Source organism: Aptenodytes forsteri, unplaced genomic scaffold, assembly GCF_000699145.1.
Source record: "Aptenodytes forsteri isolate BGI_AS27 unplaced genomic scaffold, ASM69914v1 Scaffold179, whole genome shotgun sequence".
Lineage (NCBI taxonomy): Eukaryota > Metazoa > Chordata > Aves > Sphenisciformes > Spheniscidae > Aptenodytes > Aptenodytes forsteri.
The window spans coordinates 922558-940392 of NW_008795378.1; the positions used below are offsets into that span (position 1 = coordinate 922558).

The 17835-nt window shown below is 39.0% G+C and overlaps 1 protein-coding gene across 1 annotated transcript in view; it reads right to left on the reverse strand.

Moving 5' to 3' along the window:
- The window catches only part of GOLIM4 (golgi integral membrane protein 4), a 34699-nt gene extending 16873 nt beyond the window's left edge, over window positions 1–17826 (reverse strand). The window contains exons 1-4 of the mRNA XM_009280540.2: window positions 17627–17826; window positions 2433–2507; window positions 1157–1206; window positions 363–416 (exon numbers count right to left, since the gene is read on the reverse strand). Of these exons, the coding sequence (XP_009278815.1) occupies window positions 363–416; window positions 1157–1206; window positions 2433–2507; window positions 17627–17813 (366 nt within the window). The 5' untranslated portion in view covers window positions 17814–17826. The remainder of the gene's footprint in view (window positions 1–362; window positions 417–1156; window positions 1207–2432; window positions 2508–17626) is intronic.
- Window positions 17827–17835: the final 9 nt, after the last annotated feature.

Below are 17835 nucleotides of genomic sequence, written 5' to 3' on the forward strand. Positions count from 1 at the left end.
CAAAATGATCTCTGTGATGAGTAGTCTCCTGTTCTAGGGCTATGTCACCTCACCCTGCAGTTGCACTGTCCCATTGGGAGCTGCTGAATGTGTTTAAGGAATTCCTTACATGCCAAACTATGTAAAGTCTGATAAGTCAGCGTTCCATACAAGTAATTGCGTTTGAGAAGATTAAATTACCCACTGGAAAGCCTGACTAGGAAGAACTGCAGTAAAGCATCTTTTAATGGTACTGTTGTAAGCAGAAGGCACCATCGATGTACTAACATTCTGGAGTGAATTACCAGAAGCCAGTGAGGCCCTATCTCCCTGACATAGCAGAATGCCAGTGTCCTGTGAAACTGGATATCTCAGTTACCTACCTTCAACATCTGGTGTTGTACGCTCAGTGCACTGTATCGGCTATTTGAGTCTTGCTGTAAAACGAAAATACTAGTGTTAAACAGAACAATACTGTCATTCCTCTAACCTCTGTACATGCAGTTATTTAGGAGTCACGAGCCAAGGGACATAACTCCCCAGGAAACAAGTTAATATCTCCACTTGCTTTGGAACATAGCAAGCATATATACTTTGCACTTACTGCAGCAACAATGTATTTTAACTTAGGTTACTCAACTCACAAACTGCTCCCCAGTTTCAACATGAAGTAGCCATAAAATCCTAATTTACTCGCTTTTTATAAAGAGTTCTCTACAGGTCTCTGGCTCCTTTGCCAGATACAGCTTGCTTTCTGGCACTCGGTATATAAAACAAAGTTTCTTGATGTTTTTATACTTTCCAGTTCAAAGACCATGTGTTAGAAAGTTGTCACTGTCCTTTTCCCTGTGGACTAAGCTACAAAAATTTCTAGTGTCTTATTATTCCCACTTCCCCTTAAAAATGGTAACATTGCATTTGAACTACCATAATATAAACAGGAGGATATTTTCTAAATTAATTTTCTGGAAAGATATTAGGATCCCCTATTACAGCTCAGATAATTAGGAATTGCAGAGCACTTACGCATGCAGAGTAGAAATTGAATAAGTGAGTGTTCTTTCAATTAGTATTTTGTGAGACCTCTTTGAACAGTTATAATTGCAAAGCATTTCCTTTTTCTTGCAACTCAAATAGCATCAACTATTAAAAACTTTTACTAGGAATGACGACTTACCCTTCCTTTATTTAGCGTTTCCTGTGCTTCTAGTTTATAAACAAGAAAATCTACAACATAAAAGGGAAAATACTGATTAAAAAAACCCCAGGAAGATTAGAATCTGTACTTAAATAACGTAACTGTTGCGTACATAAATTCTCTTAAGAGCTGAATACTTATGCAGTTACAATTTTCCAAAAGATCTTCAAAAAAACCTATGGAGAATTTAACAAAATGCTCAAATTTTGACAAAATATTTTCATTAAAAAGTTTCGTATCTTAGTGTGAGATATAGGGGGTACAGGCTCAAGACTACAGGTGGGTAATTAAATCTGTTACATGACCTCTCTCAGTAGAGGCCCAGTAGCATCATTCGAAACGAAAAGGACATTAATAAATCGTGTATTCTTGTATTAGCATAAAAAATATGTACTTTAAGAAATGTGAAAATCTAGACTAAGTTTAAATAAAACAAAAATTTCCCCTTTTGTTGCTTGATTTTCTTTTCAGGATTTGAAAATGCCGACTCACCTTTGCATAGCAATGGGACAGCTCTACACTAGATGGCACCAGAAAACTATCAAGAACTGCACAGTAAGAATAATTTCTTACACTTTCTTAATCTTTGCTAAAGTAGTTGTTTTAATTCAGCAGCTGAGTCCTCAGTTTTAAGAAGAATACAGGCTTTACTCTGAAAATTGTAGTGAATTTAGAACAACAAAAGACTCGGAGAAAACTCACAGGATTGCATTCTGCTGCAGCTTCATAGAGGGCAGATGTGTAAGAAATACAATGTGTGCCAACATTTCCCCCTCACACACCCCTAGAACTTAGTTTTAATCAGAAAAAGGTATGTAAGCACGTGTTTACCCTTAAGCATGTGTAAAAATACTGATTCAGAGTCTAATTTCACATTGATGGAATGCAGGAAAAGATTCCATGTTTTTGGTACAACTTTTAAATTTTCAGCATGCCGGAACAGGATTTACACATGCCCGTACCCCACATACGTCTTAGGTTTATGTACATCGATATACACATATTCTCTGTGTATACTATACCATGTTGCAGTGATCTGTAAACAGTACTAAAAAGATGATTACTTTTTCAAAAGATTAGATTAAAAAAATAAACTAAAAAGATGTACTAAAAAGACCACCACAGACCTGCCAAGGTGATCCTGCTCACGTGTTATACATTGGTAACTCGTTTAAAATTGAACAAAATACATCTGAAGTTACTTTCTAAAATAATCAAGTTATCTTAAATGTCAAAGTGAAAAGCATGTTTTTACCTTCTTTCGCTTTCTTATGTTCAAGCCTTTCCTTTTGTAATGACTTTTCTAATCTTGACCTGTGCTCATATACAACTGAAAAGAGAAATTTTGTACACAATTCATTTTAAAAGTAATAAACACAAAAAACACCACCCACCCTCAGCACATCCAGAGAGCATTGGCACAGAATGTACCAGGAAAATACAAGTGGAATGAGGTCATAGGATAAAGGACTGCTTGTATCATTTGGGACAGTAACTTTTTTCTTTTTTGCATGCTTTATTGATCCTGAATTCTGGGTTATTTCCATTGCATAAACATAGAATGTGTTAACATTCTACATGAAAGCTACCAAATCCTCTTTCCTTCTTAGGTATGCAGGTACGCATTTTCCCATTATTTCATTCTCTTCTGCCTTGTTTGTAAAGAGACAAGGAAATGAGACAGGATAACCTTACTGCCAGAGCAAATCCTTGCAGCAAACAAATTGTCACGAGGGAAGAGAGATGCACAAGAGCAGGACGGCTTAGAAAGGTGCAGTACTACACTAGACAGGCTGCTTAGGCTAAGACATGGGGAACCTGAGATCCATTCCTAAATTCTTCCAAAAACTTGGACAACTCAGTTTTCTGCGACCTTCTTTTTTGTAAAGCCTGGATAACAGTATGCTTTTACACCACAGCACTGTTGAAGACCCATAAACAGCAGAATGAAATGTTTAGGTATGGTGTCCTGCATTTCTTAGTAAGCATGTGCTGACAGCAAGTATACATATGCTAAAGCACCCTGTACTCGCAATATCCATATAATCTGAGGAGGAATTGGGGGGGTTTTGAGTTGTTTTTTTTTTTCACCCCCCAGTTAAGGACATAAGGCAGAAAGAACAAAAGAAATCATCTGAAGGGCTAGGATAGCTAAAGTGTAAAGCTAAACTGGATGCTTCTCTGTAAGGCTAGGGTATCAGAGACTGCTCGTGAGGAAATAATTTCAGTTTTAGAATAAACTTTAATCTTCACTGATTTTAAAATCCATTTATGCATTTTCTTTAATTGAGTCAAAATACCCATACGATAGTCTAGAGATGAATGAAGACGTGTTCTACGTACAGCACTTCAGCCAAAAACCAACAAGCTGAGGTTTTAGGGGCACCACTCATAGTACAACCTGCAACACCCTCAACAGACCAGGTAACAGTAGTCATGCGGTGTTATCACGGTCCCCTCCAGCAGGGTCACTGACAAAACAAATGCATGTGTTTTTTTGGAAAGATGCTCTGACATCTTTGCCAAACTCTATAGGCCCTTTAACCTGACACTGCTACCAGAAGAGGCAGTTCTGCTGCTTGTTCTCGTACTGTCCTTCACTCCCACTGCTATGGGTGATGGGACAGCAGGACCTAGCAGTTGAGGACAGGGCATGTAACAATTTCTTCTGGTGGCAATGATGGTTTGTACAGTTTTTAAGAGAGCAGCAGTAACGACTGGCAGTGACCTGGAATGCTGGGTGGCATGGCATGGAACAGACTGCTCCAGGTTTGATCACAGAAGGCAGAAACAACCTTATTTCTAGATTTTTTTTATGGTATGACAACCACTCTTGGCCATATCAGTGGTCCAACAGACCGACCATGCCATCTCTCAGGACCTGACAAGAGCAGATGCCTAACACAGAATACACACAATGAGTTTACAGTATTTCCTTGGCACTGTCTCCCAGCAATTTATGACTCCCACAGGCTGTCCAAGGCGCCCGCAGGTCCTTTGCATACACCATTCCAAAATGGATTTTACGTTTATGAATTTGTCTAATTGTTTGTTGTATCCATGTTTATTTACGACATCCAATATCCTCTGGCAGAGAGTCCCACCACTTAGCTGCCGGTAAAGCAAGATTTCATTCAGGCCTGTGTTTTGAACATCTAGTTTCGGATGTCCCTCACAAGTGATGGGGCACATCAGTCCCTATTTACCCTTTCCTCACTACTCACTAGACTGAAGGATCATTATCTGAAATGGCTGTGGCAGAGCCCCCCCACTTAGCTGCCGGTAAAGCAAGATTTCATTCAGGCCTGTGTTTTGAACATCTAGTTTCGGATGTCCCTCACAAGTGATGGGGCACATCAGTCCCTATTTACCCTTTCCTCACTACTCACTAGACTGAAGGATCATTATCTGAAATGGCCTACCAAGTTTGCAGCAAAGGAAAGATATTAATTAATAACTCCTGCAAATGTACAATTATATTTGCTCAAGCTCAGTTTAAACACAAGTACTTTTCACTGTCAAAATTATAATTTGCACTCTTTTAAAGAGTTATTAATTTGTATTAATGGAATGTGTGATTTTTCCTTCAAAACTAGGAAACTAATTTTCTGAGAAGTAAACCATTGGTGAACATAAGCCTTCGATAGGAAGCATCAAATAAAGATTTGTATCTTGACAGCCACAGAAAACTCCTCTTGCACCTTAAAACGTGTTCTTAATTCCACCAAGGTGCATTCTGCAGGCTCTTTAGCTACTGGCTTATCTACAAGTGTTTATGTTTTGGCTTAGAAGCTGGATTGCTAATCAATCCTTGTCACCTATCTCTACTTTGCTGTTTATCTTCTAAAGTCAAGGGCATCAGTCAAGATGAACTAATGTATCAACATCCTCTGCAACAAAACAAGCATGTAATGAATATTCACAGTCACCAGCAAGTAAGCTTCCAGCGAAGGGAAAAAAAAAATGGCAGCACTACAGTAATGGTTTTGTCTAAGCACCGAAGACTGTGAATGCCAAATTACATTGCAAAAGGAACAGTGGTTGTAGCACAGCAAATCAGGAGAGAAATGAAAATCCATAATGGGTTTCCCCTCCCATGCAGTCAGGGGTAGAAACAGGCTTTTTAGCAAATAGACTAAACCACAAACAGATTCAGAGGTAATATTTTCCATTTCACTTCTTTGTCTGCAAGTGTACCTTCCTCAGCTCCTCCTTGTGTTTTAACAAATGTGGGGGGGAAACCCTGCACAACAAACCCATAATAAGGGCAGGAAGAAAGGAGAAAGAGAATGCAATAGTCTGGGTTTTAGGGACCGTGGTGCTCTGTACCTTTCACAGCTAACTGCATCTCTCCTGAGCTTTGGCTTTCCTGTCTTCACCCTGCACTTTCAAGCAATGTCTCTACACCCCTCCCCAGGTAGTGCATCCTCACTGCTACCTTCTGTGTACAAACCTTTGAAATACTGGAACAAAGCTGGCAATGTCTAAAATAGCCCTTCAGATGGCCAAAAAGGGCTAAGAAAATCTTCCTCATACACCTCTCCCCTTCTAGTTCATTTACTGGTTGGTTCAGCAATGTTTTTCTCTCATAAAAGTCCATAATGTGCAACGTAAGGAAGACTTTGATTAAGAAAATAATTATTAAGAAAGCATAGCTTCCATATTTTCTCACTTGCTCTTTTGGGGAGTAGGTTGCAGGTCAGATTTTGTAAGTACATATCTCCCATAAACGTAAATTATTCCCATCAGTCAGGAACTTCCTAGGCAAGAGTCCAAACTACAAGGCTCTTGCTACTACAGCAGGCGATTTCTCCTTCTTCACTACCAGCCTGGATCTAAGATGTCTGAGCAAAAATCTCAAAGAAATAAATACACTGAAAAACATGTTTTCTATTATAGGTTTCCCAGCCAGCACGGTGGAACCTATATAAGGAATCTGGCAAATTCCTACTTGTGTGATGCACCAACATGGCACTTCACAAATAATTTTTTCATAGGGTAAGTTCTTAATTTTGTACTGATCTTTCCACAAATAATTGAACTTTGTTTCTATGTTATATTTAATAGAACGGTACAAAAAAGGGGAAAAACATTGTCATCTAATGACTAATACGCACTATTGCAAAGCTGGAATAACTGCAGGTACCAGTTTAATTCTTTAAGTTACCTATATAACGTAACCTACATGAACGAACAAAGAACAACATGAATCCACAGAGAGGTGATCCAGCCCCAAAGAGCAAAGCCCAGAAACAGAACCGGTAACATCACAGCTAGTTAAACCACCTTTTGCCTTCAACAAGGAAATATTTAACAGTTCTTGAATTGATCCCAATTAAATCAAGTCCTTGATTTAAGATTTTTCTCATGCAGAAAGGAAAGTGGAGAAGTGGGGGAGTGCAATGCTCTATAGGTTCTCAGAAGATTACACCACTTTGACCGTTGCTGAACGTTAATTGCAACACGGGAGTCAAGCAATCTGATGAAAGCAAGCTTATTTAACAGTCATGGTTTTTTCTCTTATTTTTACTTTCCACCTCTAAGCAATAAAACTATTATTAAGCAAAATAAGCCATTACTGTATATTTAAAAGAAAGTATTTCCTATTTTACATTATCAGCAATTTTGCAACTGTGTTACTTTGGTATTTTGGTCTGTCAGAAGCATGATTCAAGACTGTAAAATAGCCCAGTTCCCACTATCTTACATACTGGAAAATAAAGATTACATTGGGATTTAAATATGCATGATGCAAGAAATCTTATTAATTTCATTGTCATTGTTTCTCATGCAATTCTGCAATCTTTCTCTGAGCTTACAGTAATACCTTTCATTTAAAACCAGCAGATTTCACTAGTCTTGGCATCATTCAATGTTATTTTCTCTCAGACTGTGGCAGAGTTGAACTGAAACAGCAGTGTGTGGTAAGCCACCCTGGCACTTTTCTAGTAACACTACGAAGGTCTGTAGAACATAGACTCATTATAAAAATACAGTTAATTTCCAATTCTTGTCACTGCAGATAGAACCATTTAAAATGTGAACCCATGCGAACAGCTTTTCTGCTGAGAGTAAAGCATTTCCATGAGCCAAGGAAAAATCCCTTCAATACGGGATGTAGGATAGATTTTCTAGTCCAATGACAATAATAAAAGTTTTTATCTCAGAAGAGATTTCTTGACTCATCTGATGCTAACATCTCATGCTGGGAGAACATGTTATTAATATAGCAAGACCTGCTCCCCAAGCTTCCAGCTCTGTATATGATTAAGTCAGTGAATCTGGCTTCAAACAAGGAGATCCACTATTTCACTACTGATAATCTTATCAGAAACAGATTATCAAACTGTGGGTAGCTCCTGGACAAGTATCAGGATTCCCCACCGCAGTACAACCCATACTGGTCACAGTATACACTCCACCTATTTCAAAGATTCTCAATTGCGAGTTTAGCAATAAACAGATATTCCAGTGACATTGCAAACATCTAAGAAACAATGGAAGTATCCCCACAATAAAGACTAGGAAAATTGTGTTTTAAGTATAGTGCCATAAAACAACATTACAGAAACCATATATTTACAATATATCGAACGAAATATTGAAGCTCTTTCATATTTTATGCCCTTGAAGTTTTCTGTTTTGAATTTATACAAAAAGGACAGAAATAGAAGCCAAGATAATGTGAAACTGTGTGTGAAAAACAAGCATTTTTCTGGCTTAATTATGGAACAATTTTGCATACAGGCAGGGATGGACTGCTCTCATTTTGTTCACTGAAAACCACAACTGGCACTGTGTGCAGTGTCACAATTGCATTTACTTTAAAATAAACTCCTGCGCTTTTCAATTTACTCACGTGAAGAACAATCAAGTAATAGCTTTGTGAAATTACAGCCAGTCACTGCAAAAGAGCAGAATTCCTCCTGGCAAACTAAACCATTCTTTGGCAGCTGTGCTTAAAAATAACCATGGCTTTCACTTAATTCTCTAGTCATTTATGTTGCTCAGAGTATTAATAATTTTAAGAGTATTAAGTATTTAATATCCGGATCTTCATATTCACGGGGTTTGTAGTGTTTGTCATAGACCTACCACTGATTTCAATTGCACAAGGAGAAAGTAGTAACATGTACTACTTTCAAAAGATCCTGCACCAAAAATAACCTATCAATTAAAATAAACCTGTTCCTCTAACTCAGTCAGTACTCCAGTCAGAAACTAGAATTGGAGAATGGGACTGGAGCAAATTATGGAGATTTGGGTCTGACTAGCTTGAGTGCAGGCAGCTAGCTGTACACCAGAGCGACATCCCACTGCATCATGCTCGCAATGCTGTGGTTCTACATGAATGAGATATCCCACTGCTACTAAAACAGCTCCACACCGAGCTGGAGATGGAGACTGATCAAGTGCCTGCGCTTAGGTCACAGTTTAGCTGTAAACCAGGTAAGACCTACCCAAAGATAAGAGAGAACTGACTACATGCATTTTTATATAACATTTTCAATCTTGGAACACTGGAATCTTTTCTGGGTAAGTTGGAATATATCTGAAAAACCAAAGAATAGCTTGGGAATTACCTGTATCCTGCTAGTTGACGTGAGACTGACTGTTGGGAATCCATTAAAGCTCACAGCTGACTCCTTAAGTTGTGAGAATCCTGCTTTTGGCTCTATAAACTCCAACTCAGTCCCTGCTGTCTTGCCCAGGACAAAAATTATCATTGATGCTCTCTATGAAGCTTGCCTTCTATTAAAGGGTTTCCACACACTAACATTGCAGAGCTTGGTAACAGATTAGACAAGGTGTCAGAACTAATCATGAGAGAACTTCAAAAAGCTCTCAAATGTGTGGAGAGTTCAGGTAAGCATATCAGAAAATTCACATAGTTACCAAACCTTCAGTTTTGCATCCTCAAAAAGAAAAGAGGAAATCTGGAGCACAATGTGGAGAAGTGTTGCAGATCTTTGACTGAAGTTCTGGAAATGGGGGAATGCTGGGGAATTTGGCACACTAATGCAGTTCGCCCCAGAAACACATGCTTATATTTCTAAGAAATAGTTGTGGCCTCTATTCAATTAAAAGTATGACATGAAAATTAATTTCTAAATGAGTAAACATCTACATTTAATAGAATCCTTTTACTCCACCCTGCCTCACGTACTCCCTTTCTTAGAAGTCAATAACACCTCTAGGAAACAACAGATTTAAAAACAAATTGCAAGTAAAACGTAACGATAGGTTGGGATATAGGGAGGTATTTACCATGTTGAAGCAGTAAACTGTAATAGCTGCTGCTAAAAATAAAATTTTGAGAAGGGGTATTAAATGCAATTAAATATTTAATCCCTAACAGCTAGGCTTCAGGCATGACTTTTATTAGGAAAGAGATCACATTTTCCATCCCAGAAAAGATTTCCTACGCACTCCACAAAAGATTTCTTCCAACCTTTGGTGCCACCCACAGTTATGACATGCTGGGTCAGATTAGCATCTCATCTTGCATATGCAGTTTTCTATACACCCATCTATGCTAAAGATTTTTTTTTTTAAATGATGATAAATGCAAATAGTTCAAAGAAAACCTGTTTAGTGATTTTAGACTTAAATTCTTAAGGTTAGCAGATTTACTTCTCAAAAAATTCCATTCCCTTTTCATGATTTTCTTCTCTCCATTATTCTGCCATTTTTGTCATGACATACCAGACAACAGTTTCCGTCTCACATCATCTCTGAATGTCTGGGTCTGCTCAACTCTCAGCTCCAGGAAACAAGGACCTGTTCTTTCTCTCAAAAATTGTTTTAGACTTTTTTCAATTTTATGCAGAAGTCTAGTGATTCTATCTACATGGTGTTAGGATCTATACAAATATATATATTCAGAGACTAGCACATTGAAGAAAAACAACATAATCTATATATACACACACATCATGTTTTAACAGTCTCTCCTAACTGAAACATACATTTGCATTTTTATCATAATGGAATATGGCAAAACCTGATGTAATAGCTATGGTTATCACCTTACAAAACTGCTAAACCTCTTCCTTAAATTAGTTCTTGACAGCTCTAACACAGGGGACTTGGAGTCAGCTCCAGTTGTAAGTTTTGAAAAACAGCATACAGAAATCAATAGTTTGAGTTAGCGTTCATAATTTTTTTTTTTTGTAACAGAAGATCACTGTCAAACCCCAAAATATGCATTCAAGTATGACAGATTAACTGAAACACTGAAAATGGCATTGTTCAGTGTGATGGCATGGATAGGAATAAGACTGCTTACTACGCCCTCCAGGAACACAAGCAGGCCATACTTCTCTCAACATTTCTGAAATTAAGCCCTGGAAATGACTGCCAAACTCAGGGATCTGAGTCACCTCGGGAAAATAAGATACTAGGCTAAAAAAGGGGGGGGGGCGGGGTGGGAATGTAAAGGAAGAGGTAGACTAATTGCAGTTTCTTTTATTTCTTAATTAAAAATACATAGTAGAAAATCTCAGGAAGTTTGGTTTATGCTAGATCACCAGAAAAAGATCAGAATTGCGTCCAGCTTGGAAGACCCCGCTTTAAACAAGGAACAGCATCCAAACAGGCTGAATTCCTTAAGTGCTTACCTCAGGCTCCAACATGACTAGAAATTCATGCCCCTGAATCCTAAAATCCCAAGAAAAATCACCCAACAAAAGATTCTGCCTTAATTAGTTCTTCTGTATAGTTCATTTTTTCAGTAATATGAATTATTTAGCTTTCATTACCATTAAACCTCAAAACAGCACCTGACTTTTAGCAGGACAGATGTAATTACTTTTTGTATGTAAGGATCCTATTCCAAAATGAGCGAAGTGAACTGTATTAGCCACAAATTGCTGGCAATATCCCCACCACTATATAAGAGATGCTATAATGCGTACTCAAATTTCACTGTGGGCGGAAACCTTACTCATAAGGTTGTCCCACCCAGATACACAGGCTTGTCAGCCTGTATCCTGCCCAGCAAAAACAACCAGCCCAATGAGACAATGTGTTTGGAACATCACATTTAAGGCTTGAGAATTTAATCAGTTTTGCTCATGTAGGAAGTAAGGAAGTAACTCCACTCTGTTGTTTTAGGCTTCGGTTTTAACAGCAACAATCTTAACTGAACCACTCCAGGAGTACCTAACTCTCAGATATTAGCTTTAAAGTTTTGTCAGTACAATTGCAAAGTCTCAACCACCCTGAAACTCTTCCCATATTGTGTGCTTAGCACAGCCAGATATCGCTTAAACTATGCTGTTGACTACAGGATTTCTGGCTCAGTTTGCAGCTACGATTGTCAGATCATGACTGTGGCTGTTTTACCCTCTGCTTCTCTGCTGGTCGCCCTCCAAGAAAGCTGATTATGTTTTAGGTGATGCAGAAGCTGCTGTCAAACCTTTGCCTGCTAGGAATATGTGACAGAAGACGACTGTTGAAGAAGCCAGAATGCAAACTCGCCAAAGCATCCACCCATCTTGCATCCCTCCTTCTCTCTCAGCTCTGAAGTGTTCATAAACCCTGATAGATCAATCACTCACAAGCTTTAAAAGGCTTAAATCATCATCAGTAACAAATAGTTTCAGGATATTGGCTCTATCTTGCATCAGTCTGTTAGCTACCAGGCCCAATATTAAACTGGGAGGGTGGGGAGAAACACCACCACCCAGGGAACAAAACCACCTTATTATCTCACACTGCTTAGCATTCCTTCAGATTACATGCTCTGTGATCTTCAGCCCAGATTCCAACCTGGGTGCAGATGTAACATTGCAGCACTGGAAGAAATTTATCCTGGAAGTATTATGTCCACAAGGAAAGTGATTTAAGGGCATTCGGGCACAGATTACAGGAATAAAAAAAAAAAAAATGGGCATTTGCTCAATTTATCTTTCCAGACATAGAACTCAGTTGCTGGGACTCTTACTCACTATGGACCTAGAAGCAACAAACCAGCTCCCTGAGTTAACTGAACCGAACAAAGCACCTTTTCTGTACTCGGATTATGAAGAAATCTTGATAATTCCAGATAACCCAAAATCTTCAGGTTGAGCTGCAAAACAGACATATATCTGTCTAAATATACATTTTTACATACATATATGTACATACAAATGCATATATGGATATACACTTACAGCATATAGACCTTCCATACTAAAATTTTGCACTAATAATTTCAAACATTTAATGTGGTTTTAAATATTTAGAACATTAAATACCCAGTGGAAAATGTGAATGGAAGTACGAAAGACAGATTCTTAGATGAGGTTACAAACCAAAGCACACCATTTCAGGAAGCCAGGTAGCAGAATTAGGAACGCCATATTTGCCATTTCATGCAGTACTGTACTTGGTGTTGAAGTACACCCACGTGCCAATAGTACACAGAGAACTAACCTCTACTGTTACAGTGCTACCACAGATCTTTCACATCTCAGATAGCAACAAAGCACAATCAAAATAAGCACTGCAGTGTTACTGTAATCTGAAACTAATAGGAATGACAGGAATTCAGGCTGCTGTTGTTATGGAGAACAACCAAACCATATAGGAGCTGCGTAGATGTAGCTCTACTCGTATGATGCATGTGAAAAATAAGCCATCAAAAGTACTGTTAGTTCTTCTTAGCTCTGTCAACTTAAGGTACAAGTTTAAATAGAGTACTATAAAAGAGGGGTGAGATAGTGAAGTACATCCACATCTGTATGTACTTCAATAAGAACAGCTTTGGCACCTACATAGTTAGCATGCAGACATAATAAATATTAACCACTAAAGTTACACAGAACTATGATCTAGCATTGTAATGCGTTATGCAAGTCTCTATACATGAGCTGCTATAGATCTGATCAACTTCTAGCAGGTCACTTCCAAGGAGGGGCCTCGGTTTAGGACAAATGGCACAACAGGCACAGAGGAATTCTACATTTGCTTTTCAGCTGGTGCTTTCTAGCGCTGGATCACATAGCTTTGAGGAAATCCACACCTTGTCTACAGTAGGGCAGACTCTGAAGTTCAGAGTCCCTGCTGGGTTGGCTCCCAAGATTACAGTATTGTCTCAGACTGCACAGAGATTGCCTGAAGCCATCAGATACGTTAAGACTCTAAGAGAAAGAGCAGAAAATTAAGGTAGTAAAAGGCAATAAATGTAGGCTGTTATTAGGACTAGGGATTAAAACAGATTAAACAGATTAAAATAGTACACAAGGGGTTACTTAATACCCAGAGGATGAGAAGACAGAAGCTGTAAGGGCTAAAGAGACATTTGTAGATACATTCAATCTGGAAGCAGTCAAAGATACGATCAGGTTCATCTATAGCTGTCAATGCGTTTCTCTTCTAGCAACTGAAGTCTGTTCCTATATGGCCAATAGTTTAAGACTTAGCTTGACACATCTTTGTGGGAGGCAGAGAGTGTCAAGTCTTATTTAGTATTTCTTAAAATGATAAAAACAAGATTATCTTCATGTTTCGAACATATAATACTCAGAGAATGAGATTCGAAAATAATCAGCTTACTGGGAAGATCAGCTTCTCTATGAAAGACCTTATAGATAACAATGACTTTAGGTTTTCTTAGCAGCCAAGCAATTTTGTGTCATCTCTAAATTTTGCCTCCGGTATTCCCTTTGTGGGTTACAAAAGCAGCGCTACTTTCTCCATGCCCATCAGAACTTTGTTAAAGAGAGAAAAATGCCAAAGTTTGACATTCATTTTTGTGAGTTTAGCTTTCAAATACAAAATCTTCTACAATGTGAGCTGTCTAAAGGGGGTGAGCTTAAGATCCCAGCCTCTCCAAACCAGTTATTCTTATCGTGTTCCCCAAGTCTGCCATCCTTCCAATCGCACCCTGGTCTTATTTCAAGAGGCACAAATACTTCTCAGCTGAGTACCTGAAGCTGCGAACACCAGAAAAAGCACAACTCCCTACAACAACAGTTGTATGCAGCCCTCTTCAGATCAGGTGCATGGGCTAAACAATTTTGAGACCTCTTCCTGCACCATTTTTCAGTGATCTGTACATTCTGCCTTGGTAGATGAGAGTGCTGTTTTCCCATGTGTATAGAAGATCTAGCCTGGTTCACACGCTGCGTTTGAGCAAAACAAGGCAATGAAAAAGATAAAAATCTAAGAGAACTGGCTTTTCAAACAAAAACAGAAAGCACTGCTCATTCAGGCATGAAGAACTGGCAAGTACCAAAAAGAAGGTTCTTATTACCTACATAGATGGAAAATCTAAAAAACCGTGCAGAGATAGAAAAATAGTAGAGGGGACAGAGGAAGTGAAGGGAGGCTACACTCTGAGCTACACATGAGGATCCTTCTTAAGATTCTGGGCAAACCAAAGGCATCCAGGTCCAAAACTGTGACCTTATACATAAACTTAGGAGTTACGTTTCCTTAAGCATTTCATAAACTGACTCAAGTTTCACCCAGAAGCCCTAACAGCGTTCCTCTGCGTACAATCAGGAAAGCAACTGTCTTTATAGGCACCAGTAATCACAACAAAACCCAACCAAAATTGAGAAAACAGGCAATATTTCACTGTCATCCAAGCATTTCAATCCAGTCAGCCTTCCAGGAGCACAGCCAGCCCAGCACAATACAGCCTCAGGATCCTCAAAAAGACAACTTTAAGAAGTTGCCTTTTTTTTTTTTTTTTTTAAATTTAAAACAATAAAAGCCTACTGATTAAATGTTTGTTCAGGAAGTAGAAGTCCAAGGTTCGGTTCTCTCCTCAGCTTGTAATGAGCTTTAAGTCTTATTTAATCACCCAGAAGAGAGCCGTAAACTCTAAGAAATCAACCACTGTTGATACAGCACCCTCTTTTCCTCCTGGCAATGCTATGTCAGTGACCTTGCCCTTTAACCGGTTCCTGTTTCAAAGATTTCAGAGTGCTCCCATCATACTTCAGGCCCTAAAGTTATCTCTAGACCAGTATCTACAGAGAAACTGATTACGCTGCATGGAAAAGATAAGTTGCACTGCTTTAGTAGTGATACATTTTGTTGTTCTTATAAAAGAATAAACTCAAAGAATAATCTCTCATGTTGTTACGGACAGCAAAGAGATGTAGCCTAGATATTCTTAGAGGTTTTTTTGTTTGGCCACAGAAACATTGTTGATGTAAAATCCAGGCCATTTAAAATCAAAAGTTCAAAGTGCAGTCAGATACTGCACCTGCAAACACAGGATTTTCTGTCAGCATTTTATGTTGTTTCAAAGTCTCTGTTTAAAGAAAATTCCTTCCTATTGTTCCATATCAAAGAGTTAAATAGGAAAAGTTCAGAAATGGTTTTGGTGTTGTCTATCACCGGTTAGCATGGTGCTTGTGTATGTCCAGGTAAGTTGGGCATAGGCACAGGTTCTGAATTCTGTATGTTCTCCTCACTAATAAACTGCTACTGTAAAAATCCAAGTGATTATAAGGGCAGGCCATCCCAGAAAGAGTCATTAAATGTACAGGGAAAGACAGGGAAGAAAAGTTTATTTCTAGCTCACTAGGCCCAAGTCCTCAGGCATACAGGTCCATTTACCTTAGTGGGAGATTAGGCATCTAATGCTTCCTGCTGCGTTTAGTATGTCCCTGGGCTCTCAGCCTCACCCTCTTTTGGGTACATTAGCTATTGCAATAATACAGGAAAATTTTAAAGAACCGATTTTATTGTTACATTATGATTTTCCTTGTATTCTGTGACTTAACTGCTAGTAATATTTTTTTTTTTAAACAAGGTTTACTGCTACCATACTAGGCATAGATAAGATCTCCTGCTTAATAGGCTTGACACATTGCCATGGGCCCCAGAACCATGTGGATTTATTGCACTGATAATCAAATGTATTAATGTTTTCAGATTCTGGTCCATTATTTTACATTTCTCATTGATACACTGAAACAAGCAAGAGAATACTTATATAAAATGCAGCACTGTCACCGCATTTATCAACTACTAGTTGCCTGCTGCTTCCATAAACTTGCTTGGATATATGATGGCTACTCAAAATAATGTTTCAGGAAAGTTTAAACTTTCATGGAAATATATCTGATCAAGAGAATCTCTCCTCTGTGTTAGGATAAAGTATATTGCATGCTCCTCTTTGGTATAGCCAGAGCAACAGAAAAAGCTAACTTGTTGAATTTTAGCTTGAGAACAAGATGTTCCTGTGTCCTCTTCAAATACTGTTGGCAAATATACAGACTAGCAAAAGTAGCCCTTTAGCCATCTGCCACATACCCATCTCCCAGCCAAACATTTATACCTTTTTCACGACTAAAATGAAGGTTTCTGTCAAATTTTTCCATGGCATTACCTGGAGATGGCTTGAAATTGAAATAACTAAGTAATGATGATCTCAGATTGTAGCTAAACATACTCAAGTAACAAATCACTGCAAGAATCTAACAGCATAAGCCCAATTCTGCGCTCTCTGCATAAAAACTGTATGTTTCCAGGCATGCTTTTACGTATGCTTCCACAGTGAAAAGTATGGTTGAAGATCACCCTGAAGTTAAGTACTGCTACAGCTGCTAGAGCAGACCACTCTTATTCTTGTTTTATACAGTTTTGAGAAATAAAACTCTAAAGAGTTTTGAAAGTTGGCTCTGGACTTTGTATATGCCGACCTGATAATCTTGCACTTGACAATTAGAGAGGTGCTGAGGTCTTGCACTTCCTAGAGCACTGATGCTTCACATATATATCTGCTGCTTTGCATCTGATGTCTGGACATCTTTTCATCTTCAAGTACAGGACACCCACATTTGGTGCATCCTTAAACCAAGACACACAAGGATCTGTATTTATGTGGCAGCTTTAAGCCAAGAAATTCAAAGTTATTCCAAAAGTAATAGAACAGCCTTATCCAAATAACTTATTTGAACTTCACTTTCAAATTACCCTTTAAAAAAATGCTTTATTAGAATACTCCTCTCCCTCCTGGACCTATTTAGGTATTATGCTGCCCAGGAACTGCATTTTTGCAGCTGAATGTTCTCTCAGCAGCATAAAATTAATGCTGCTAAGACAACACAGAAGCACACAAAAGTCCCAGAAGTGGATGTACTGTTAGATGAGCGGCAAGCAGTATGCCTGCCTTTTTCATTTATACCAGGAATTGCAAAGCGATGGGCAGTCCTTTGGGAATAAGAGTCACTCTATAAAATATGTGGGAGTGAGGGGGAATTAGAGCTCTCTCGGAGTCCACGATAAAAACTCACACCGACTTCAGCAGGGCTAGGATCCTACCCACGGTTAGATACCAAAAGCCCACAGGCTGGAGGGAGAGAAGGGGTAGAAGCACATAAGGAGCAAAACTTTGTGAGAGGTTGGACAGCTGGAGCCCAGACTTCCCCAAAGGAGGACGAGGAGGGTATTCTGCAAGCCTTAGGAAGGGGCGGCAGAGGTTCCTGCCGAGGTAAGTACCTTGTAACTGAGCTGACAGGGACTCTTGATGCTGCTGGTACTTGAGCGCCGTGGCCTCAGCCTTCCTTAGCTGGCCCTGCAGCTCGTAGTAGAGCATCGCCCCGTAGAGGAAGCCAAACACCACAGTCAAGAGCAGGAGGGTCTGGAAAATCCGCTTCTGTTTTCGGGAGCACATCCCGTTGCCCATGTCCCCGGCGGGGTCCCGAGGG